The sequence below is a fragment of the Mobula birostris genome, chromosome 12 (genome assembly GCF_030028105.1).
Source record: "Mobula birostris isolate sMobBir1 chromosome 12, sMobBir1.hap1, whole genome shotgun sequence".
NCBI classification, from domain to species: domain Eukaryota; kingdom Metazoa; phylum Chordata; class Chondrichthyes; order Myliobatiformes; family Myliobatidae; genus Mobula; species Mobula birostris.
In genome coordinates, this window is record NC_092381.1 from 92,155,534 (window position 1) to 92,181,236 (window position 25,703).

Genomic DNA, 25,703 nt, shown 5'->3' on the forward strand with positions numbered 1-25,703 from the left:
AAACTTACATTACGAAAGTTAGGGCGCTGGGAAGAATTTAAGAGCCGGGGGACTGAGGTGAATATGTCTCAGGATCTCTGAAGATGGCAGCAAAGCTAAATAAGAACATCAGAATCAGAATCAGGTTTATTATCACCAGCATGTGACATGAAATTTGTTAACTTAGCAGCAGCAGTTCAATGCAATACATAATATAGAAGAAGAAAAAAATAATAAAAAATAAATAGATAAGTAAATCTTATTTAGTACACTTTATACAGTATACTTATATTGAATAGATTAAAAATCGTGCAAAAAACAGAAATACTATATATTAAAAAAGAGTGAGGTAGTGTCCAAGGGTTCAATGTCCATTTAGGAATCGGATGGCAGAGGGGAAGAAGCTGTTCCTGAATTGCTGAGTGTGTGCTTTCAGGCTTCTGTACCTCCTTCCTGATGGTAACAGTGAGAAAAGGGCATGCCCTGGGTGCTGGAGGTCCTTAATAATGGACGCTGCCTTTCTGAGACACTGCTCCCTGAAGATGTCCTGGGTACTTTGCAGGCTAGTACCCAAGATGGAGCCGACTAAATTTACAACATCCTTCAGCTTCTTTTGGTCTTGTGCAGTAGCCACCGCCCCACCCCCGCCCAATGATGCAGCCTGTCAGAATGCTCTCCACGGTACAACTATAGAAGTTTTTGAGTGTATTTGTTGACATGCCTAATCTCTTCAAACTCCTAATAAAGTATAGCCACTGTCTTGCCTTCTTTATGACTACATCAATATGTTGGGACCAGGTTAGATCCTCAGAGATCTTGACACCCAAGAACTTGAAACTGCTCACTCTCTCCACTTCTGATCCCTCTATGAGGATTGGTACATGTTCCTTCGTCTTACCCTTCCGGAAGTCCACATTCAGCTCTTTCATCTTACTGACGTTGAGTGCCAGGTTGTTGCTGTGGCACCACTCCACTAGCTGGCATATCTCACTCCTGTACACATCTCATCACCACCTGAGATTCTACCAACAATGGTTGTATGTCAGCAAATTTATAGATGGTATTTGAGCTATGCCTAGCCACACAGTCATGTGTATATAGAGAGTAGAGCAGTGGGCTAAGCACACACCCCTGAGGTGCACCAGTGTTGATTGTCAGCGAGAAGGAGATGTTATCACCAATCTGCACAGATTGTGGTCTTCCGGTTAGGAAGTCGAGGATCCAGTTGCAGAGGGAGGTACAGATGCCCAGGTTCTGCAACTTCTCAATCAGGATTGTGGAATGATGGTATTAAATGCTGAGCTATAGTCGATGAACAGCATCCTGACATAGGTGTTTGTGTTGTCCAGGTGGTCTAAAGCTGCTTGAAGAGCCATTGAGATTGCATCTGCCATCGACCTATTGTGGCGATAGGCAAATTGCAATCTGTCCAGTTCCTTGCTGAAGCAGGAGTTCAGTCTAGTTATGAACAAGCTCTCAAAGCATTTCATCATTAAGGCAACTTATATTATTCTTCTTAGGCACTGGTATAATTGCTCCCTTTTTGAAGTATATGGGAACTTCTACCTGTAGCAGTGAGAGGTTGAAAATGTCCTTGAATACTCCTGCCAATTGGTTGGCACAGGTTTTCAGAGCCTTACCAAGTACTCCATCGGAACCTTCCGTCTTGCGAGAGTTCACTCTCTTTAAAGACAGTCTAACATCAGCCATAAGACATAAGACAGGGTCATCAGGTGTAGCAGGGATCTTCACAGCTGTAGTTGTATTCTCCCTTTCAAACGGGCTTAGAAGGCATTGAGTTCCTCTGGTAGTGAAGCATCGCTACCATTCATGCTATTGGGTTTTGCTTTGACGGAAGTAATGTAATGTCTTGCAAGCCCTGCCAGAGTTGTTGTGTATCTGACGTCACCTCCAACCCCATTCAAAATTGTCTCTTTGCCCTTGAAGTAGCCCTCGGCAGATTATACCTGGTTTTCTGGTACAGGCCTGGATCACCAGACTTGAATGCCTTCAGCTGACGATGTACCTCCTGATTCATCCATGGCTTTTGGTTTAGGAATGTACAGCCTTTTCTCCTTGGAGCAACAGAGGATGAGAGGTGACCTGATAGAGGTGTATAAGATGATGAGAGGCATTGACCATGTGGATAGTCACAGACTTTTTCCCAGGGCTGAAATGGTTGCCACAAGAGGACACAGGTTTAAGGTGCTGGGGAGTAGGTACAGAGGAGATGTCAGGGGTAAGTTTTTTACTCAGAGAGTGGTGAGTGCATGGAATGGGCGGCCAGCAACGGTGGTGGAGGCAGATACGACAGGGTCTTTTAAGGGACTTTTGGATAGGTACATGGAGCTTAGAAAAATAGCGGGCTATAGGTAAGCCTAGTAATTTCTACGGTAGGGATAAGTTCGGCACAACTTAGTGGGCCGAAGGGCCTGTATTGTGCTGTAGGGTTTCTAAGTTTCTATGTAAGTCTTTGTGGGTACACACTCATCCACATAGGTTTTAATGAAGTCAGTAACAACTGCAGCATACTCATCCAAGTTCGAAGATGAATCGCTGAATACAGTCCAGTCCACTGATTCAAAGCAGTCCTGTCGGCGCTCCTATGATTCCCTTGTTCATACCTTCCTGGTCCTCACTACTGGTGCTGCAGTCTTCAGTCTCTGCCTATACTCAGGTAGTAGAAGTACAGCCAGGTGACCAGACTTCCCGAAGTGAGGGCATGGAATAGCACAGTAGGTATTCTTGATGGTGGTATAGCAATGGTCCAGTGTGTTGTTTCCTCTGGTATTGCAAGTGGCCTGTAAATGGTAATTGCTTAGTGATTTTTTCAGACTGGACTGGTTAAAATCTCCCAAAACAATGGAGAAGGTGTTAGGATGCACTGTTTTGTGCATGTTGATCCTATTGCTCAGATCATCTAAAGCCCGATTGATGATCTGACTAAAGCCTAAGGTGGAACGTAAACTGCTACCAAAATGACCCCAGAGAACTCCCGCAGTAGGTAAAAAGGACGGCACTTAACTGCTAGATATTCCAGGTCTGGTGAGCAGAATTGGGACAGCACTGATATATTTGTGCACTAAGAAGAGTTGATCATGAGGCATACCCCTCCACCACTGCTTTTGAGAGACTCTATAGATCTATCCTGTCGGTGTATAGTAAACCCATCAATCTGAATCACTGCATCTGGTACAGAAGGGTTTAACCAGGATTCTGTGAAACAAAAGACACATGTGGTCCTAATGTCCCTCTGATTCAACACCCTAACTCTGAGATCATCGATTTTATTCACCAGAGACTGCACGTTTGCCAGCAAGATAGTCGGTATTGGGAGTTTAAGACCCTGTTTCCTTAAATGCATTTGTAACCCCGATCTATGGCCATGTTGCTTCCGTGGGCGCCTTTGTCCATAGTTAGAGTTGTTTCTGTCAGTTTTAAGCAGCGGTAGTCCATTTAAATGCATTAATACATCTTTGTTGACTGTACTGACCTTGGAAGCAGTTGTGCTTTTTAGTTGTATCAGGCTGAAATGAGAATATTTAATGGTATCCATTGAGAGTACTGCTGCTATTCGAGTCGCCCCTAGGCGCCCCAGAAGTGATAGTCAGTCATGAAGGCAGTACATGGGATATTCACTTTCCTTAGCCAGGTCATAGAATCTCATGGCAGGGAAGTTATGGCACAACTTTATAAAACATTGGTGATCCATCTACAAATGGAGTATTGTGTGCAGGTCTGGTCAATGCACTGTAGAAATGGCACAATTGCACTGGAGTAAAGGAGAAAAAAATTCTTAAGTATCTTGCCTAAGATAGAGCACTTCAATTGTGAGGGTAGACTGAATAGAGACAAAGTTTGTTTTCTTGGAATCAAAGAAATTGTGAGCTGATAAGTGTATCCAATACATGCGGAACACAGATAGAGTAGATAGCAGGAATTTTTTCCCATAGGGAGAGCTCTAGAACTATTGGGTATATTTATGGGTAAAGGTAAAGTTGGAGGAGATGTGAGGAAGACTTATTTTTCCATTGAAATATGGGACACTCTGCCCGAGAGGGTGACGGAGACATGTACTTCAAAGTTCAAAGTAAACTTATTACCAAAGTACATCCTGTATATGTCACCATGTACAACACTGAGATTCATTTTCTTGTGGGCATGCACAGTAAATCCAAGAAACACAATAGAATCAATGAACTACTGTAAATAATAGAATGGACAAACAACCAGTGCTCAAAAGAGAACAAATTTTGCAAATAAAAGATATTAAATAAATAAGGAATAAATATCGAAAACATGAGATGAAAAATCCCTAAAAGTAAGCCTGTAGGTTGTGGGAACAGTTTAGTGATGGGGTGAGTGAAGTTAACCTCTCTGGTTCAAGAGCCTGATGGTTGAGTGGTAATAAGGCCTTGATGCAATCAGTCAGTACACTCTCCACCACACATCTATAGAAGTTTGTTAAAGTTCTAGATGTCATGCTGAATCTTTGCAAACTCCTAAGGAAGTAGAGACGCTGCCGTGCTTTCTTCCTAATTGCACTTATGGGGTGGGCCTAGGACAGGTCCTCTGAAATGATAACACCAAGGAATTTAAAGTTGTTGACCCTCTCCACTTCTGATCCCCCTGATGAGGACTGGCTCATGGACCTCTGTTTTCCTGCTCCTGAAGTCAATAACCAGCTTAACACAAAATTTAAATCTAGATAGGCATTTGGTAAATCAAAGGGCCTGTTTGCACTATGCTTCTCTAAGTTACAGAATGCTGTGCCAAGTGCAGAGTTGCAGATTCAGATACATTTATCACATGTACATCGAAACATAGAGTGAGCATTAACATGCAACAAAACCGAAGGATACGCTGGGGGAAGTCTGCAAGTATCACCACGCATTCCAACTGCAAAATAGCATGTCCACAATGTTCAGCAGAACAACACAAACAACCCCAACAACAAGAAGAACAGTAACATTAGTAACAAAACGAGTCCCATTCCCCCTCCTATCCACACAGGCAGGCAGACACACACACACACACGCACACACACACAGACACACACAGTCCTCCAATGTCAGGACAGGCCGTCTCCAGTCTCCAGCCTCCAGCAAACTGGCAAATTTGCAAACATTGAGCATTCAACTTCCCCAAAAGACTTAGAGACCTGCAGACTCAGGCTTCAACCATCAAGGAACAAAAAGATGAAAGAAGAGTGAAGCATGCCCACCACTCCCCCTTCAAAATGGGGAAAAATTTCCATAGGTGCCCGAGGTTAAACTTATCTTGAAAGCCCTAGATAGAGTAGGTGCTGAGAGGATGTGTCCTCTAGTGGGAGAGCTCAGAGCAGAGGGCACAGCCTCAGAATAGAAAGACACTCTTTAGAACAGAGATGAGGAGGAATTTCTTTAGCCAAAGCGTGGTGAATCTGTGGAATTCATTGCCACAGATGGCTGTGGAGGCCAAGTCAATGGGTATATTTAAAGCAGAGCTTGAGAGGTTTTTGATTACTCAGGGCATCAAAGGTTACAGATAGAAGGCAAGATAACGGGGTTGAGAGGGATAAAAGTCAGCCGTGATGGAATAGTGAAGCAGACTCGATGAGCCAAATGACCTAATTGTGCTCCTATGTCTTATGGTCTTAATCACTGCTGATGACATAGGTGTCAATCATTGTTGGTAATAATGTTTCCATAACCTATTAAACAATGGTGACACACGTTTGCCAATAAAATGAAGGGCAACATTTTTGATGCATACTGCTGCATTTACTGCAAACACTTAATTAGGTTCCCCATAAAAATATGCCCATGGCCGAATCCAATTCAATAGAGCATTAAGCCATTTATGCCAAGAAACAAGTGAATGACATTAGTGTGGATATTAGTGAAGGAAATTAGTCATTATGTTGCAGCTTTATAACACTCTGGTTAGAGCACATCTGGAGCATTGCATTCAGTGCTGGTCATCCATTATAGGAAGAATATGGAGGCCACAGAGAGAATGATGAAGAGGTTTTACCAGGCTGCTGCCTAGATTGGGGGCATGTGTGATAACAAGAAATGGTAGCAGAATCTTATTTGAAAGAAGAAGAAGGAGTAAAAGAGGTAAAAGATATAATTTCATGAACTGTCTGAAGGAAGTAGCCTTTGGTCGTGTTGTTTGCTGGCACCATCTTCTTCAACCCAAAGGGCAAAGAACTCGGGGCCAGCAATGCATTTCAGCAGTGTCCAACGGCCCTGAACTCAATGCAAAGTAACTTTGTACAAAAGTTTAAACGGGGTGGGGGGGGGGGATATCATTTAAAAATGAGTTACATAGGAATTTCTTCTCATAGAAAGTGGTGGACTTCTAGAAGACTGGGGAGTTGTGAATCTAAATCATTTTAAGTATTTAAATAAATTATAATTATTTAAAGAAATAGATACATTTCTGAAACAAGAGCTATGGAGTATGGGGAACTGATGAGTTGAGGCCTGGGCAGACAAGCTATGGTCATATTGAATGGCAGGGCAAGCTTGAGGGGCCAAATAACCTTCTCTTTCTCTTGCATTGTTTTCTTGTGCAGCAGTGAAATAGAGTCAAGTTAAAATAACCAACAAACCCAAGATCATTCTTTTCATCAGAAATGCAACATCACAGACCATACTCCGAGGCCTTTGGTAATACTAACAGGTAATCAAAATCCTGCAGTAAATTTAAAATAGAAATAGAAAGCACAGGAAAATATTTACCAAGTTAATCAGTATCATCCAGTACTTAATACTTTGGTAGTCACATGAATCGACGTAAGAGAATCCCAGTGACCCACTACAAACTGGAATGGGAACTGACCAAGAACGCTATCAATGAACACAGCATTACAGAGCACAGAGGGAAGCCCTTCAGTCCATTGGCAGCATATAATAAGTTTCCATGTGTATGCATTGAACTTTATCAGAGGGATTTTGTTAGTGTCTAGGACATGCCCCATTGCCATCTCCCAGCAATTTCAGCAAAATTTGCTCAACAAGAGCTGGTTATTGCAGATGGCACGCTTGCACAAAACTGCATCTTAGAAATAGTTCCTCAATGGGCCATTTCTCTCACTATCAACCAAGTACGAAGAGTTACCAATTATTACATATTCTTTAATTTGCTGAAATAAAATAGAAAGTATTTAAAAAAAACAAAATATTACAGATGTTGGACATCTAAGGTAACACATTCCCTTTGTTCTCCCTGTTGTTCTGAGTTCCTCCAGGATTTTGTGTGTTGCTCAAGCTTGCTTTTAAGGCATTCTCCGTTCTGATGAGGAGCTATTGATGTGAACATTTACACCTCTTCTCTCTCTAAAGGTATCAGTAATCCACTTAGTATTTCCAGTACTCATGATTTGAAAAATATTTATTGTTATCAGAATTTTTGAAGGATAAGTTTAAGATCAATGTTCAATGAACAATAAAATTTCTTACCTTTTTAGTGCGGTCATAACAAGTAATAACGCAGCGGCTATCAAACTGAAAGCCATTCGTGCAGCTGTACATTCCCTGGAAGACGAGGGGAGGTGGGTCACAGAGCACAGGATTACAGCTACCTTCTTCCCAATATCCTCCTTCCAAACACTGCAGCTTCAGAAACTTCCTGCAGACAAAGGCATATTGTAAGTTCTGCAAAAATAGAAGAGTGAGGACTATTACACGAAACTAATCAAGTTCAATCAAGTTATCTCTCCTTCTTAAGCCCATCCCTCTAAATGGAGCATTATGATAATAGAACTATATTTAAGATCTAACTTTTGTACATATCTACAGCTCACTCAAAGCTCAAAATGAAATTTTATTATTTTATGATCATTATTTCCTGGCTGATTTTTCCTAAAAGTCTGCTGCTATTAATTTTATTTTTCATTAAAAGTCTGTGATTACACCTACTTTAATACATTAAGTTAGATCTCAAATTATCTATTTCCCAGTAGGAACCACTATACTATTGCGTTGTTCTGAGAACCTGTTCTGACTGAATTCCATAAATTCCATGAAATGGTCTTCCTGGCTATATTTGGCATGCATGTTCAAAGTTTCTCCATATTTGAGAGGGTTGAAAGATCAGAACTGTATATTTCCAGCATGTGACTACATCTTTGCCAGTTTTCATTATAATGATCATCCCAACTCCTTTACAGGACAACGTGTGGAATATAAAATGACTCCAGTAATAAAACACCACTCAATTCTTTCTGACTCCTGTATTTCAGGCACATTGCATCCTGATCTTGCCATAAACCCAATGCACATCCTGCTTCAAAGGCCAAAGATTCAATGAGCTGCCCACAGTCTATGTGTAAAATCTCAGGCTCACCTCTCGGGTTACATATGGTATTATGCATTCTGATCAGGTATTGTTCAGTCTCGGACTAATATGATCAGTCATCCCTATACTGGAGACAGATAGTGAGTTCATGCAAAACACACACACTTTTGTTTCCACTGTGTTCTTATAAACTGACAGTGAGGTTAAACCACCTTACTCAGAGCACAGATGTAAACACTGTTAGTCTGGGAGTCATTGAGTGGGCCTTGTGCAGCCCACCCCTTAACAGGTCTGGCACAATATGTGTATATAATGGCATAAAAGAAAGCTGTGTGCATGTGTGGACATAGATACAAACAATGTAACTGTATGCTAAAGTCTCAAGGCATTTCACAGAAGCATTAGCAAACAATATTAATTAGCAAGATATATTAAGTGTTAAGACAAGTGAACAAGAGCTTAGTCAAACACTCAGGTTTTAAGGAGTATTGTAAAGGAAGAAGAGAGAGTTGGATGCTTTAAAGAATGAATCCCGGAGTTAAGGATCTCAGCAGTTGATGGTACAACTGCAAATAGTGGAATGCAAGCAGAAATACACAACTCATGCAGGAACAACTACTGATATGTCCAAGGCAAGCCTTTCATTTGAAGCCACTGACTTCAATAGTAGTCCTACTATCTCCAGTGCCTGACACCTCTGCTCACAGCAAATAAGTCTAATTTACACAGGAACTTCCACTTCTGCAGCATCTTACTTACTTCCTGGATCGTTTGTCACTGTTCACATGTACATAATAGCCGGGGTTGCATTTGTATCTGCAGGTAGAACCAATGTCATGAGCTCCTTGCAGGCATCTTGGCACCAGCAGTCTAGCATCAGGCACGGGTGGAGGGGCATGGCATTCCACCTTGCAGTAGGCTTCAGGCAAGGACCACAGGCCATCTTCCATGCACTTCAGGGAGAAGTTATCACCTAAAGACAAAAGCATGAATGCTGTAGCACACTCTGCTTTGCCCCATCCGACAGTACAACTGCCAGGGTAGCTGTCACAACATCAAGCATTAAAATCCCCAGTGTTCATTGAAGATGTGATGAGTGATGCATCAACACACATGGTTTTATTATAGGTATAAATTATTAGCAGTTCTCAGAGGATAATAATTAATATGATATTTTCATATTTCATAACATAAGGTCCTCAAAACAAAATTATTCAAACATAAACCACATGTTTAGAAATCTACCAGTAATATTTAATTGATAAATCAGAGGATGACAGGGTTGAACAGTGGTTTAGCAAACCAGGACTCTTGAATATTCCCTCAAATAATCTTACTCACTTGCTGTACTGTCCTCTCACTGATCAGGCTTTGAGCAAAGCCATTAAAAGTAAATCCAGCCACCAGGTAAAACACATGAACGGTACCGGGGGAGGCTGTTAATGGTACAAACATCTATAGAACTCCTTGCATGATCTCATTCTGCCTACATCACCAGTCTTGTCTCCGATAGTAAACCAATGGATTCCCAATTCAACAATATTCTTTGGTAAGAGATATCATCTGATCTCAATAAAGAGCCAGTAACTCTGGATCCCACGGGAGAGTACTGCATCGTTACTCAAAGGAACACTGACAATGGAGCATTGCTTTATGGAGCTTTAGTAACTTAGAGGAAAATATCATCCTGCAAAGTCTCAGTACTTCCAACAGTTAAAAACTCCCAAGCTCACAGTGCTCAAGTCACACAAAACAGAAACAAGTCCCCTGTCCCACTATATCCATGATCACCAAGTTCACAAGCTAATTCTATGTGCCAGCATATGGGCCACAGCCTTCTTGGTGATTTCAGGGTTCGGTTAGATCCTTCTTAAATGGCATCAGAATGCTCATCTCCACCTCCCACTCAGCAAATGTTTTCTAGATTCTGGCCACTCTTTAGATGCAAAAATTCGCCTCAAATTCCTTCAAAATTCCTATCCATTACCTTAACCCTATACCCCTAACTCAAGTGGATCAGCTCCTGAGTGGTGTTTTTTTTTAACATTAGCCCTCCAGTTTCACGAAAGTCCCAAAGGAAATTGACAAATTCTAAGTCTAAATATTAATACCACTGGTACAAATCTACTGACAGGTCCACCTCGCCAGCAACAGATTTCTATTCAATGGTACAGTAATACTGGCAATTAATAACTGTGCAATGGAAATGGAACCTGAAGTCCCTCTAATGCACAATGTGTATTCAACACTGAAGCTCCAAATAAGGCCCAGATGGCTCTGCAGGAAAATTTTAGCAGGCCTATAGCTCTGTAGATTTCAGTAATCAGCTAATTATTTGCCTTCAGAGAAAATAGTCCTGACTTCCAAGATCAGTTTCTAATAATGCAGAGAAGGTCACTGCAGCCAAAAAATCATGCGCAGCTGTTAATAAGTGATTTTATAGCTCACTTCAAGGCTGGTGTCATTTAAGGTGACATACAAACTGACAGAGTGTTGTAAGAACCAACATGTACACCATTAAGCATTTAAGGAATGGAATTTAGCCGTGACTTTAGTTCACACTTGAAGCCACATAAACTGCAAATGTCTGTCTTTTAGGCTATGTCCAAACTATGCCAGATAATTTTGAAAACAAAGCTTTTTCTCTTCGTTTTGACCCTCTGTCCACACTAAAACGGTGTTTTCATCCCCTGAAAACAGAGATCCTCTGTGTGTAGATCTGTCTGCACATCCACTCTATCTAGGCCATTCAATATTTGATAGGCTTCAATGAGATTCACCCTCATACTTCTAAACTTCAGTGAGTAGAGGCCTAGAGCCACCAAACGCTCCTCATGTGTTAACACTTTCATTCCCAGAATCATTATCATGAACCTGCTCTTGACCCTCTCCCAGGCCAGAACTTCTTTCTCAGATGAGGGGAACCAAAACTGCTCCAGATACTCCAAGTGTGATCTGACCAATGCCTTATAAAGCCTCAACATTACATCCTTGCTCTTATATTCTAGTCTTCTTGAAATGAATGCTAACATTGCATTTACCTTCCTTACCATCAACTCATTAGAAAGTAGTCTTTATTCCTTCTAGCAAAGTGTGTGATCATACACTTCTCCAATTCACTTATTAGTGGCAGTCAGTCAGGGAGCTGCATGGCCTTGATCATAGTGAGAGCTTAGCTTCAAGCAGCCTGGTTATCGACGCCCAGGTGAGAGGCATCAGAGTTGGTGCGCTCCACCAGAGGTGGTGTGCCACAATGTCCAAGCTGGAGTCACTGCTGCCCCCAGTGTTTATTCGGCAGAAGACAGGCTGTATTGTGTTCAACGTGTCTGCAACATTCATGGACTGAGGGTCTTGGACTATATTTTTTTATGGGACTGTATTTTACTGATATCTTATATGTGCTATAAGTGTTAAATCTGCCTTGTGTTGGTGCTGTGTTTGCACCGTGGCACCGGAGTAACACTGTAGATTTAGCTCTATTCATAAGTATTCATGCTTGGTTGAATGACAATTAAACTTGAACTTCCCTGCACTATATTCCATCTCATATTCTTTGCCCATTCTTCCAATCTATCTGAGTCCTTCCACAAACTCCCTGGCTCCTTAACGCTACTTGCCCCTCCTCCTACCTCTGTATTGTCCACAAACCTGGCCACAAAGCCATCAATTCCATCATCTAAATCATTGACATATAACATGAAAAGAAACGGTCCAAATACTGACACCATGGAACACCACCAGTCATTGGTAGCCAACTAGAAAAGGCTTTGCCTCCTGCTGGTCAGCCAATTTTCTATACATGCTAATATCTTTCCTGTAATACCATGGGTTCTTAGTTTGTTAAGCAGCCTCATGTGCGGCACCTTGTCAAAGGTCTTCTAATATCTACAATATCCACCGATTCTCCTTCATCTATCCCGCCTGCTATTTCCTCAACAAATTCCAAAAGGTTTATCAGGCAAGATGTTTGATTTTCACTTAAGGAAACCATGCTGACTTTGGCCTATTTTGTCATGAGCCTTCAAGTACCCAGAAACCACATCCTTAACAATCACTCCAATAGCTTCGCAACCACTGAGGTCAGACTAATTAGCCTATAATTTCCTTTTTTTTGTCTCCCTCCATTCTTGAGGAGTGGAATGACATTTGCAATTTTCCAGTCCTCCAGAACCATATCAGAATCTAGTGATTCTCAAAGGATCACTACTAATATCTCCACAATCTCTCCATCTACCTCTTTCAGAACTCTAGGTTGTGATCCAATCTTTTCAGCTTTTCAGGTGATTCAATCTTTTCAGCTTCCCAAGCAATTTCTCCTTAGTAATAGCAACAACACTCACTTATGCCCCTATTTCTCATGAATTTTTGGCATGTTGCTGGTGTCTTCCACAATGAAGACTGATGCAAAATACTTATTCAGTTTGTCTCCATTCAGTTGCAGCAATTAAACTCACTTCTGCCCCCTGATACTCTAAAGTTTCTGGCATACTGCTTGTATTTTCCCCACAGTGAAGACTGATGCAAAATACTTATTAAGATTGTCTGTCATTTGTTTGTCCCCCATTACTACCTCTCTAGCATAATTTTCCAGCGGTTCAAAATACACCTTCGCCTCTCGTTTACTCTGAAAAAACTTTTGGTATCCACTTTTATATTATTGGCTTACTTCATATATAAATCTTTTCTCAATTTATGGCTTTTTGTTGCTTTCTGTTTTTTTTTAAAAAAGCTTCCCAGTCCTCCAACTTCTCACTATTTTTTTGTTATATTATATGCTCTCTCTTTTCTTTTTATGCTATCTTTGAATGCCCTGGTCAGCCACAGTTGCCTCATCCTCCCTTTCCTGATCCTTGGTTCTTCTATAATAACTAGCTCTGAATTTGCATACATTACTCCCATTATTGGGTTGGGCAGCATGATAGTTCACACTTACAATGATAGATCAAATCATACTTAATATGTAGATCAGTAATGAATGAGGCTGCAAACTGCTAGGAGAAAATCTAGAGGCCATATGATTTTATCTGTTGATAGCATTTCTTTCCATGTTATCTCTTTTTATCAATTTCCTGAATAATTTGCAGATGGTTTGAATTAGTCTACAGTGCAGGGCTTCAGAACGGTGGAAATAAAATAATCACAAATGATACAGTTTTTAATAGTGAGCACCTTGTCACAAAGGCTGCTCCATATTAGATTACAGTGCACAAACTCAAAGGCTGTGAAACATCTGCAGTGCTATGTGCCTGTGATGCTGCTACAAGTATTTCTTTTACTTTGCAATTATGCATACATGTACTTGTGCAAAGGACAATAATCTCAACTTTGACATTTCCCCGCAATAATTGCCATTCTCTTTGTGATTTCCATGCAAGTGTGCATGCACATTCCAAATATTCTGACTCAAGCAGTTATTGTCAGATACTTTTTATGTGTTTTGGTTTTGGAATAGCTGTAATCTCCCTCTGTTCAACTGTCAGAGCATGCAATTATGCAAAAGCATAATTTTCAACCAGGTTAAGTTCTTTAATAGGAATTTAAGAGAGTTAATGAACTACAGAACTACAGAGAGGAATAATTCATCATCATTAGCTTTGTTTCAACATTTCTTTGATATGCCTGCCATTTAATTTCTATCAGCACACTTACTTAATTTTCTATGTCTTTTAGTTCAAAGAGAATAGTTCACAGATATTTACAGCACACAGGACCTTTGGCCCACAATGTTGCATAGCCCTCTATTTTTCTAAGTTCCACGTACCTATCTAAGAGGCTCTTAAAAGACCCTATTGTATCCTTTTCCACCACCACCACCAGCAGTGCATTCCGAGCACCCACAACTTACCCCTGACATTCCCTTGGTACCCATTTCCACCTTAAAACTATGCCCCCTTGTGTTAGCCATTTCAACCCTGGGGAAAAGCCTCTGGTTATCCAGATGATCAATGCCCCTCATCATCTTATACACCTCTATCAGATCACCTCTCATCCTCTGTCATTCCAAGGAGAAAAGGCCAAGTTCGCTCAACCTATTCTCATAAGGTATGCCCTCCAATCCAGGCAACATCCTTGTAAGTCTCCTCTGCACTCTCTATAGTATCCGCATCCTTCCTATAGTGAGGTGACCAGAACTGAACACATTACTCCAAGTGGGGTCTGACCAACGTCTTATATAGCTGTAACATTACCTCACGGCTCTTGAACTCATTCCCACAGTTGATGAATGCCAACACACCACACGCCTTCTTAACAACACTGTCAACCTGCACAGCAGCTTTGAGTGTCCTATCAACACAGACCCCAAGATCTTTCAGATCCTCCACACTGCCAAAGGTCTTACCAAGAATATTATATTCTGTCTTCAAATTTGACCTACCAAATTGAACCACTTCACACTTACCTGGGTTGAAGTCCTTCTGCCACTTCTCAGCCCAATTGTACATCCTATCAATGTCCCGCTGTAACCTCTGACAACCCTCCAGACCATCCACAACACCCCAACCTTTGTGTCATCAGCAAACTTACTAACCCACCCTTCTACTTCCTCATCCAAGTCATTTATAAAAATCACAAAGAGGAGAGGCCCTAGAGCAGATCCCTGCAGAACACCACCGGTCACCAACCTCCATGCAGAATACAAACCATCTACAACCACCCTTTGCCTTTTGTGGGCAAGCCAATTCCGGATCCACAAAACAAGGTCTCCTTGGATCCCATTCCTCCTTACTTTCTGAATGAGCTTTGCATGGGGAATCTTAACAACTGCCCTACTGAAATCCATGTACACTACATCCACTGCTCTATCTTCATCGATGTGTTTTATTACTTCTGCAAGGAATTCAGTCAGGCTCGTAAGGCACTACCTGCCCTTGACAAAGCCATGCTGACTATTCCTAATCTCTCCAAATGCTCATAAATCTTGCCTCTCAGGAACTTCTCCAACAACTTGCCCACCACTGAAGTCAGACTCACTGGTCTATAATTTCCTAGGTTACCTTTACTCCCTTTCTTAACAAGGGACAACATTTACAACCCTCCAGTCCTCCAGTACTTCTCCCATCCCTATTGATGACACAAAGATCAGCACACGAGGCTCAGCAATCTCCTTCCTTGCTTCCCATAGTAGCCTGGGGTATATCTCATCTGGTGCCGGTGACTTATCTAACAGTTCTTTTCAAACGCTCCAGCACATCCTTTTTCTTAATGTCTATATGCTCAAGCATTTCAGTCCGCTGTAAGTAATCCTCACAATTGCTGAGGTCTTTATCCCTGGTGAATACTGAAGCGAAGTACAGCTGTCCCCCGCTTTTCGAACGTTCGCTTTACGAAACCTCACTGTTACGAAAGACCTACATTAGTACCCTGTTTTCGCTTTCAGAAGGCGTTTTCACTGTTACAAAAAAAAAGCAGTGCGTGATAAAAGGCAGCGCGCAGCACGCCCTGAGCAGCCGCTCTCCCTGGATTCAGAACTGCATTCTCGCCGGCATTGCTTAGCCACGGGCCTGTGAGCAGTCGTTTACAAGATGAGTTCTATGGTATCGGAAAAGTCTAAAAGAGCCCGTAAGAGTGTTAAACTTAGCATAAAACTAGACTTAGTTAAGCGTTTCGATCGTGGTGAATGAAGTAAGGACAAAGTGAGTTTGACTTGTGGAAGCTGACGAACATGATGTTGAAGAGGTTTTGGCATCCCATGACCAAGAACTGATAGATGAAGAGCTGATGCAATTGGAAGAAAAAAGGATAACAATCGAAACTGAATGAGTAATGATAAAGTACGACTTTAATTTTGAAAGGGTACGTCGGTTTAGGGGATATTTGCAGGATGGTTTGAGTCCTTACAAAGAACTGTGTGATAGAAAAATGCGTGAGGCTCAGCCCTCAGCCATCAAGCAAGCCTTCCACATCAGCCACAGCAGACGACGAACCTCGACCTTCGACATCGAGGCAGGCAGACATAGGAGATGATGACCTGCCTGCCCTAATGGAAACAGACGATGACGAGATGACACACCAGTATCCCACCACCCCAATCCCCAGGCCACGGACAGATACCGATTCGCGGAGAATGCAACGGTAGCCGGGGGGCACACAGCACATCTTTAAGAAAAAAGCCGAAATAAACTTGCTAATTAATTAGGTGCCGCTGACACGTAATTGTCGGCCCAGATCAGAGACGACGCAATCAGAAATCGGCATTGATCTGGGCTCACAATTACGTGCCAGGTGGCACCTAATTAATTAGCATGTTTGTTTCGGTTTTTTTTCTTAAAGATGTGCTATGTGCCTCCTGGCTACCGCTGCACCCCTGCATGCTTTGCGGCAATGTATCGCTCCGCGGCCTGGAGGGTGGGGGCCGCTGCCACCCAAACTCCGACTCAGCCTAACACACCATCATCAGTGTGCTGGGCGCTGTCTTCCCGGTTCCGGTAAGTGATACTACACTGTACATACATTATTTCTACTTTATATAGGCTGTGTATTTTTACGTGTTATTTGGTATGATTTGGCAGCTTCATAGCTTAAAGGTTACTGGAGAGCGCTTGCACCGTGTTTTTGCCAACAGCGCTTGCGTGAGTTTTCTGCTGATGGCGCTTGCATGAGATTTTCGCTGGGGAACAGTGCAGTAATGATTGTGGAAAAGTATTTCTACTTTATATAGGCTGTGTATTTATCATATCATTCCTGCTTTTACTATATGTTACTGTTATTTTAGATTTTATGTGTTATTGGCATGATTTGGTAGGTTATTTTTGGGTCTGCGAACGCTCACAAAATTTTCCCATATAAATAGATGGTAATTGCTTCTTCGCTTTACGACATTTCAGCTTGCAAACCATTTCATAGGAACGTTCTACCTTCAGATGGCGGGGGAAACCTGTATTCATTAAGTACCTACACTAGCTCCTCCAACTCCATGCACACATTTCCACTTTCACACCTGATTGGTCCTATTCTCACATGGCTCATCCTCTTTTTCATCGCATACTTGTAGAATGTCTTGGGGTTTTCCTTAATCCTGCTCGCCAAGGACTTCTCATGGCCCCTTCTGGCTCTCCTAATTCAATTCCTAAACTCCTTCCTAGCAATCCTGTAATTTTCTAGAGCTCTATCAGAACCTGCTTTCCTGAACCTTTTGTAAGCTTTTCTTTTTTTCTTAACTAGATTTTCTACATACTTTGTACACCATATTTCTTTAACTCTTCCATCCCTTCCCTGCCTCAATGAAACATTTGCAGAACTCCATGCACATTCCCTGAACACTAGCCACATTTCTGCCATGCATTTCCCTGAGAATACCCGCTCCCAATTTATGCTCCCAAATTCCTGCTAATAGCATCATATTTCCTCCTACCCTAATTAAATGCTTTCCCAAATTGTCTGCTTCTTGTCCCCTCCAGCGCTATGGTGAGGAGATAGAGCAGTGGTCACTACCTCCAAAATGCTCTCCCACCAAGAGATTTGACACCTGACCAGGTTTATTTCCCAAAACCAGATCAAGTACTTAGCCAACACATTAATTGAGCAAAACTGCCAAGATTAATTTAGTCGGTGATTAAAGTTTCAGATGACAAGCAGTAACATGGAAGCTGGCTCCAACTTCAAATGTTGACCTACTTGTTGACTAAGCATCTCTGCTGCTTCTTAGTTTAGATAGATGTTAGGTGCATTTTAGCTTTTAGCTGACAGAGAGTCTCTACTTAAATTAATGTTCAATCGCCACACCACAAACTGTGCAATTAGAGGATGTGCTTGGTTAATTTATGAGATTGCTTCAGTATTCTATACACTTTATATTTATAATGCTTCTATTTGGAGGTTTATTTATTATTTTTATTTTGAGATACAACATGATACAGAGCCTTCCGTCCTATTGAGCCCGTGCTCTCCAATTACATCAATTAGCCTACAAAACCGTCCATCTTTGGAATGTGGAAGGGAACCAGAGTACCGAGAGGAAACTCACATGATCACTTACAGACAGCAGCTGTACCCCAGTCACTGGCACTATAAGAGCATTATACTAACTGGTTTATTTCAATTAAAAACATTACTTAACACTGGAACTAATCAGACTAATGCTGTAATTAATTAAGAAGTCACATTCCTATTGAAGCATTTACATTCATGAACTCAGTTTGCAAGCTTACAGGAACAGTTAATATGATGCTGTTTGTATGATCTAGTTATATGATACTGTTTTGCTGTTAAACTGAATTTTTGGCAATCAATAGATTGTGGCAATGCTTATAGACCTCACCAGGGATCAGAAAGGTAGAAATACGTGTAATTGGATTTTTTTTAATCCATACTCTCTATCCTTGGAATCTGCGCTGAGGCTATTTTTTAATCCTCAATGTTATGAACATAGGCACTCAAAATACATTCAAGTTTGTCAATGTATTTTGTACACCAGCAAGCCAAAGTTGATTACGAAATAAGCAAATGTGGTTTGAAGGGGAATAAATTACATTAGTAAATTATGAAGAAAATGAATACTGTGAGGAATTTATAATAAACAATATGATTTCAGTCACTTACAGTTAAATCCAGATTATAAGGTACATTTCTAATGTATAGGGCCATTAAAAAAGCAAAAATCTATAATTTTAACTGGTTAAACAATGATTTGAAAACTGAATTTAGTTCTAAGTATTGACTACAAAATGAGATCACAGCAAATTAAAGTGTTTGTAGCACAGATTCACTCACAAATTCCAAGGATTATGTTGTCACCTATTAAGAAAAGATCAGAAATTTGAAGATTTTTTCACTGAAACAGGAAAGTTAAAGCAAAACCCAAATACAAATCTGGAATGATTTGCAAAGAGCAATAATGAAAGAGTAAAATTTAAAGGGAAGTAAACATTTTTATATCAAATGTTAGTACAGAATGGAGGGCTTTATCCTTGTTTATCAATAGGGCAGAAAGATTATTCAAATAAAATTGGATGGTAAGAACAAACGATCTATGAAATGGAATGAGAATAGACAGCAAGCATTAACACAAAATTGACAGATTTGAAGATACATATTTTTTCTAAATTTTCTGGAGACTCCATGAATGCAAATGAAGTCAATGCAACTTCCCAATAAGAATCAGAATCAGAACAGGTTTATTATTACTAACATGTAAAGACACTACCTAGGACTGTGCATACCATTCCCAGTCAATTTCTCTACAACAAGAACTAGATGAATCTCAATCTTGTCTACTTAATTTATGGCAAACAAAATTGCAAGCAGAAGACGATTTGAGATGTGATTTCCAAGAAGACAAGAAACTAAAGCAAATATTCTTCTCAGTGCTGAGAGAAATTTCAGTTCTTTGATTTCCTTTAATTCCCTTCTCTCACGTAGCACCCAAGTTTACTATTTTCTGACTGACTCAGCCTTGTCTGAAGATGAACCACTAACTGTTAGTGGCTTCTCACCACTAACAACAACACAGCAAGAACCAAGTCTAGGCAGGACCAATGCCCAGATACAAACATTTCTCAATAGGGAACACTGATTGCTAACAAAAGAGTGGAGGAGAGCAAGAACAGGATTCCCCTGGCTCTAAACCCACTCCACTAACGTGTATATTCCAAGGATCATAATTCCCATATTCTGCCAGTGCCAGCAAAACTCCACCACTAAATTCCCACTCCCTCTCCTCTCCTTATGGTAATCCATAGTGATTGCTCCCTTTGCAACTCTCTACTCATGATCACATCACACTTGACCATGCAAACGTAAGAGGAGCAATACCTGCACTTTTAACTCCTCCCTTCCCACCATCCAAGGAAGCAAACTCTTTCCAATCGAAGCAGCAATTCACTTACACTTGTACTGCATTCAGAGTTCACAGCGTAGTCCCCTTTACATCACAGAAACCAAATCAAGATGACTTTACAGAGCACCTGTGCTCAGTCCATAGGAGTAATCCTGAGCTTTGGCTGCCTGCAACTTTAATTCCCCATTCCACTCCCATTCCGAATCTCTCTCTGTGACTTCCTGAACCTTTGCATCAATGTCCATCGTAAGATTATGAAACAATTTATCTTTTATCTGAGCATGTAGCTGACTTCTAGATTCAATATCAAATTCTGGAATGTAAGATAACAGGCTCTTTCTTCCTGTCTATATGTGAAAGGTTTTTGCCTACCATCTTATTTCTTAGTTTAGCTGGCCAGGCACACCCTAGTATCCCAGAGCAACCATAAAAACAAATTACACAACAATATCATGAAGTCATGTGATCTCATCAGTCTGTGACTTCACTCATCAGAAATATTCCCACTGTTCCAGTCATCACTTTGCTAAGCTGCTACTAGGACTAACCTGCTTCTCTCTTTCCCTGATCTAATAAAGCATCCCTCATTAGAAAAGCTGACCGTTTTTCTTTCTCCATAATAGACACTACTTGACCTGGTGAGTCTGTAAAGCATTTACTGTTGCTTCTATGTATATGAGAGTGGCTCAGTTTTCTTATCCTGTTTGTATAAGTCTAGCATGCTGAGCAGGTCCATTAAGAATACTTATACAGACAAGAAGATTAATGTGTTGGTAACAGCTGCTATTACATTACTTCAACTCATCCTATCACAGATATTCTATGTAGGCTATGCATCTCACCCCCAGCTTCTCACCTAATGAAAGTTAGCGCGTTATCTCTTTTTGTCACAGTCTAATGAAGGGCCGCATATCTGAAACAGTAACTGTTCTCTTTCCACAGATACTGCCCGAGCCAGTAGTTCCTGTTTTTATTCAAGAGTAGGATCATAAGCTAATCTCTTCTCACCATTATCCAAATTTATTGAACACAGACTTTTGAATCATTTAAGATCAATACCCTGATCTGGTAGCTTGAACTACACACAGGGTAACAGCCTTTCTAGTAGAGCATTGCTGGCAGTACAGTAACTTTTTGTGTGTTTTTGTCCCAATATTTTACATTTCAACTATCTTATTTGAAGACATTCTACTTATTTGAAGAAAGAACATGAATGTTAACATTCCTATACCTTGCAGTATTGCTGGTGGATTGCAGGAGAAGATGCATTGGCTTCCAAAAGTGGTGCCTTCAGGGCAAAAAAAACTGGCATGGTATACATGTGACTGGTCAGGAATTCCACAGTCAATGGGTTCACAGGTCACAGCTCCATCCCACTTTCCATGCTTGCAGATCAAAGAAACCTTTGCCTGAAGGAGCAATAAGAAAGGATATTTTAATTTCCTTCATCTCATTAACCAAAAGTTAAATTCCAAATGAGCCTAAGGCTCTCAATGACATTTGAATAATTCCCAGGGAAGTTATAGATTCATTTCAAAATTACTTAATTGTTTTCTCAACTCCTTTAAAATGGATTGATCCAATTTTAAGTAGTCTGTGATTTATTACCAGGTCAAACGATCAAACACTTTATTTATAACACAGGCCCATAAGCCAGTCCTCATTGGGGAAATTAGAGGTGGTGAGGGTGAGCAACTTTAAATTCCTCTGTGTTATCATTTCAGAGGATCTGTCCTCAGTCCAGCATGCAAGTACAATTACAAAGAAAGCACAGCAGCACCTCTACTTAGAAGTTCATAAAGATTTGGTATGACGTATAAAACTTCGACAAACTTCTACAGATGTGTGGTGGAGAGTATATCGACCTGTTGCATCATGGCTTGATATGGAAACACCAATCCCCTTCAATGGAAAATCCTACAAAAAGTAGTGAATACAGCCCAGTCCATCATGGGTAAAACTCTCCCTACCATTGAGCACGTCTACACAGAGTGATGTTGCAGGAAAGCAGAATTCATCTGGGACCCTGCCATCCAGACCATTTCGCTGATGCCATCAGGAAGGAGTACAGGAGCCTCAGGACCCACATCACCAGGTTCAGGAACAGTTATTACCCCTCAACCACCAGGCTCTTGAACCAAGGGGATAACTTCACTCAACTTCACTTGCCCCATCACTGAACTGTTCCCACAACCTATAAACTCACTTTCAAGGATTCTTCATCTGATGTTCTCAATATTTATTGCCTATTTATTAATGATTATTATTTCTTTTTTTATTTGTATTTGCACAGTTTGTTGTCTTTTGCACACTGGTTCTCCACCCAGTTGGGTGTAGTCTTTCATTGATTCTATTACGTTCATTGGATTTACTGTGTATGCCTGCAAGAAAACAAACCTCAGGTTTGTATATAGTGACATATATATAACTTTGAAAATAAATTTACTTTGAGCCTTGAAGTCATCAAACACCTTATTTGTAACAAAAGTTCAATCCTGTTGAAAAACTGTGAATTTTATTGCAAACTTTCACCTATCATTGAACTCTGTGAAACATATTAACCAACACAAGATCCATTATTTAAGTATTTTTTCTCTATGAAGACAAACTTAGTCTATGCAGTTTATCCTCATAATTTAATTCTTATGTCTGGTTTCATCCTGATAAATCAACGTTGCAGATTTATAAAGATAAAAAATCCTTTTACAGTGTTGCGGCACCCAGGAGTTCAGCAAAGGCTTTTTAAAACTGTTACATAGACGTGTATTCAGACTGTTCAAGTAAAATAGTAATACTTCATTGGCCTTTGAATAGTTATAGCAGAGTACCTGTTAACTAGGTTTAATTTATTTCTATATTTCTATAGAATTCCAATGAATCATGCCCATTCCAACTAAATCCTGTTATTCAAAATTCTAAAAAAACATCAAGTACTTCACACTGGCTGCTTTAAATATTTCATGCAGAAGATTTCTTTTTGTTGACTTTTGTTTATTCCTCTTAAAGAACTTAAAAACTTTTCAAACCAGCAGAAAGAAGGACAGAGCGGAACAACATTTCTTGGCAGACTGCATGGGGATTTATCAAGAACCACCTCATTCACATCAAAACTATTAGTTGCTAATTGTCATTTTAATCCAGTGATAATGTCCAAATACAAAACAAAATCCCTTGCATTGTAAATTCTGCCCAGAGAGCCAAGATCTAACACTGCCTAACAAAAAGCTACTGATAATATCAGGGAAAGAGGGCTGAAAAAAAAGATAAAAACGTATCACAGATTCTGAGTGCCAAAGAAAGAGTGAGAGCTGATATATCCCGGGTTACTATGGGAAGTAAGGGAAAAGAGGAAAAGATTTCTGGGGTATTGAGAGCAATGCTTGCATCCTCCTTGGCCACAGGAGTAATAGCAGAGGATTGCAGGGTTGCAAATGTTGTTCCAATGTTCAAGAAAGTTAATATAGGTAACTCTGGGATTATAGACTAGTGGGTTTTAGGTCAGTGGTGGGCAAACTAATGGAGAGGATTCTTAGTGACAGGATTTACCTGCATTTCGAGAAGTGCTGTTGTATTAGGGATAGTTAGCATAGCTTCGTAAGGGGCATGCCCTGCCTCACAAACATAATGAGATTTTCAAGCAGGTGACAAAGCAAGTAGATAAAGATAGAGTGGTGGATGGGGTGTTTTGAAAGATGTCTGACAAGGTTCCCAGTGGTAGGTTCATCTGGAAAGTCAAGAGGCATGGGATTGATGGAAATCTGGCTGCATGAATTTGAAATTAGCTTGCACTAAGAAGGCAGAGGTAGAGGTAGATGGAGCATATTCTCCCTAAATGTCTATGACTAGTGGTGTTCTGCAGGCACCTGTTCTGGAACCCCTGCTCTTTGTAACTTTTATAAAGAATTTGGATGAGGAAGTGGAAGGGTGGGATAGTAAGGTTGCAGATGATACAAAGGTTGGGGGTGTTGTGTAAGATTGTCGTAGGTTACAAAGGGATATATATAGGATGTGGAGCTGGCCAGAGAAATGGCAGATGGAGTTCAATCTGCAGAAGTATGAAGTGATACACTGTGGAAAATCAAACTACAAGGTTAATGCTAGGATTCTTAGCAGTTTGGAGGAACAGAGGGATCTTGGGGCCCACATCCATAGATCCCTCAAGTTTGCCATGCAAGCCGATTAGGTGGTTAAGAAGGTCGACATATGGTGTGTTGACATTCATTGCTCAAGGGACTGAATAGGAAAGCTGCGAGGTTATGTTGCAGCTCTGTAAAACTCTGGTCAGACCACACGTTAAGCATTAACATGTTGCTTTATTATAGGAAGGATATGGAAGATTTAGAGACAATGCTGCCTAGATTAGGTAATGTGTTTTATGAGGAAAGATTGAGCGAGCTAGGGCTTTTCTCCTTAGAGGGAAGGAAGCTGAGAAGCAACTTGATAGCGTATAAGACGAACAGAGGCATAGATAGAGTAGACAAGCCTGCGCCTTTTTCCCCAGGGTGAGAATGATCAATACCACAGGACATCTGTTTAAGGTGAGTGGAGGAAAAGGTTGGGGAATTGCTGGCAGTAGGTGTTTCACACAGAGACTGTGTGTGCCTGAAATGCACTACCAAGTGTGGTAGTAAATATGGATACAATAGGATCATTTTGGAGGCTCTTATATAGGCACATGGATGTAAAAAGAAAATGAAGATCTATGGATGGTGTCAGAAGGAAGAGTTAGATTGACCATGGAATAAGTTTATGTAGGTGGGCATAACATGGCCGTACTGTGTTGTGCTGTTATATGTTCTATAATGCCCTTGAACTCGGCATGATAAATGCACAAGAATAATTTGATCTACTGTGTTGTTCTTGACCTCTCTTGGCCTTACTGCATACCTGTTCCACTTTGCCTGTAGTATGTCATGTAATGATTCCATATTTTAGTTTTATTTTACACATAAGTAGTCTTTTAATGGCCAGCTGGTGGTGCAGTGACATCAGCGCCGGACTCCGGAGCGAAGGTTCCTGAGTTCAAACCCAGTCGGGCCGCTCCCGGGCACGCTTTCCATCCGTGCCGGGTTGAGCGTCAAGCTCGCAACTCGGCCTCATAAAACAAAACTGCGCTGTGAGAAGGACGTGGGGGACCACTCACAGAATCTTTCCTCCAAAACAACCACTTGAAAAGTGGTCACCGAAGCTCTGGCAGAGTATGGCACTCAAAAAAAAAAGTCTTTTAATAAATGACCCTTGCATGGGACAAAAATTATCAGGAAATTAACCAGTTTCTGACAGATCTTGGTTCATAAGTAAATCATTTCTATTAATTCCTGAAAACAATCTGAGAAGTTACAGGGCAATGAAAGAACATTTTGCCAAAAAGCTAGATGTAACCCCAGTCACTTGCATTTTTCCTCATTCTAGTCATACTGATCAATATCAAATTTAACAGTCACTAAAGTCAACAACAGCTAATGATTTATTAGGTATTGCTGTTGTTTTGAAGGCCATTGTTTAGGCAAAGGCATCACAACAATCTTAACACTGGTTAACCAAAGTCAAGTTGGCTGCACGTTGCTTCAATACATCATTGTATTTTAGAAAGTGATTGGCAATGTGTTGGCAAAATGTATAATGATTCTCACTTGAAAGGTTATCACACAACAATTACATA

General features: G+C 40.7%; 1 protein-coding gene across 1 annotated transcript in view; it reads right to left on the reverse strand.

Annotated features, from left to right (window-relative positions):
- pappa2 (pappalysin 2) overlaps positions 1–25,703 on the reverse strand; it is a 507,671-nt gene that overhangs the window by 100,511 nt on the left and 381,457 nt on the right. The window contains exons 15-17 of the mRNA XM_072274753.1: positions 21,273–21,450; positions 9,025–9,238; positions 7,428–7,596 (exon numbers count right to left, since the gene is read on the reverse strand). Coding sequence (XP_072130854.1) covers positions 7,428–7,596; positions 9,025–9,238; positions 21,273–21,450 — 561 coding nt within the window. The remainder of the gene's footprint in view (positions 1–7,427; positions 7,597–9,024; positions 9,239–21,272; positions 21,451–25,703) is intronic.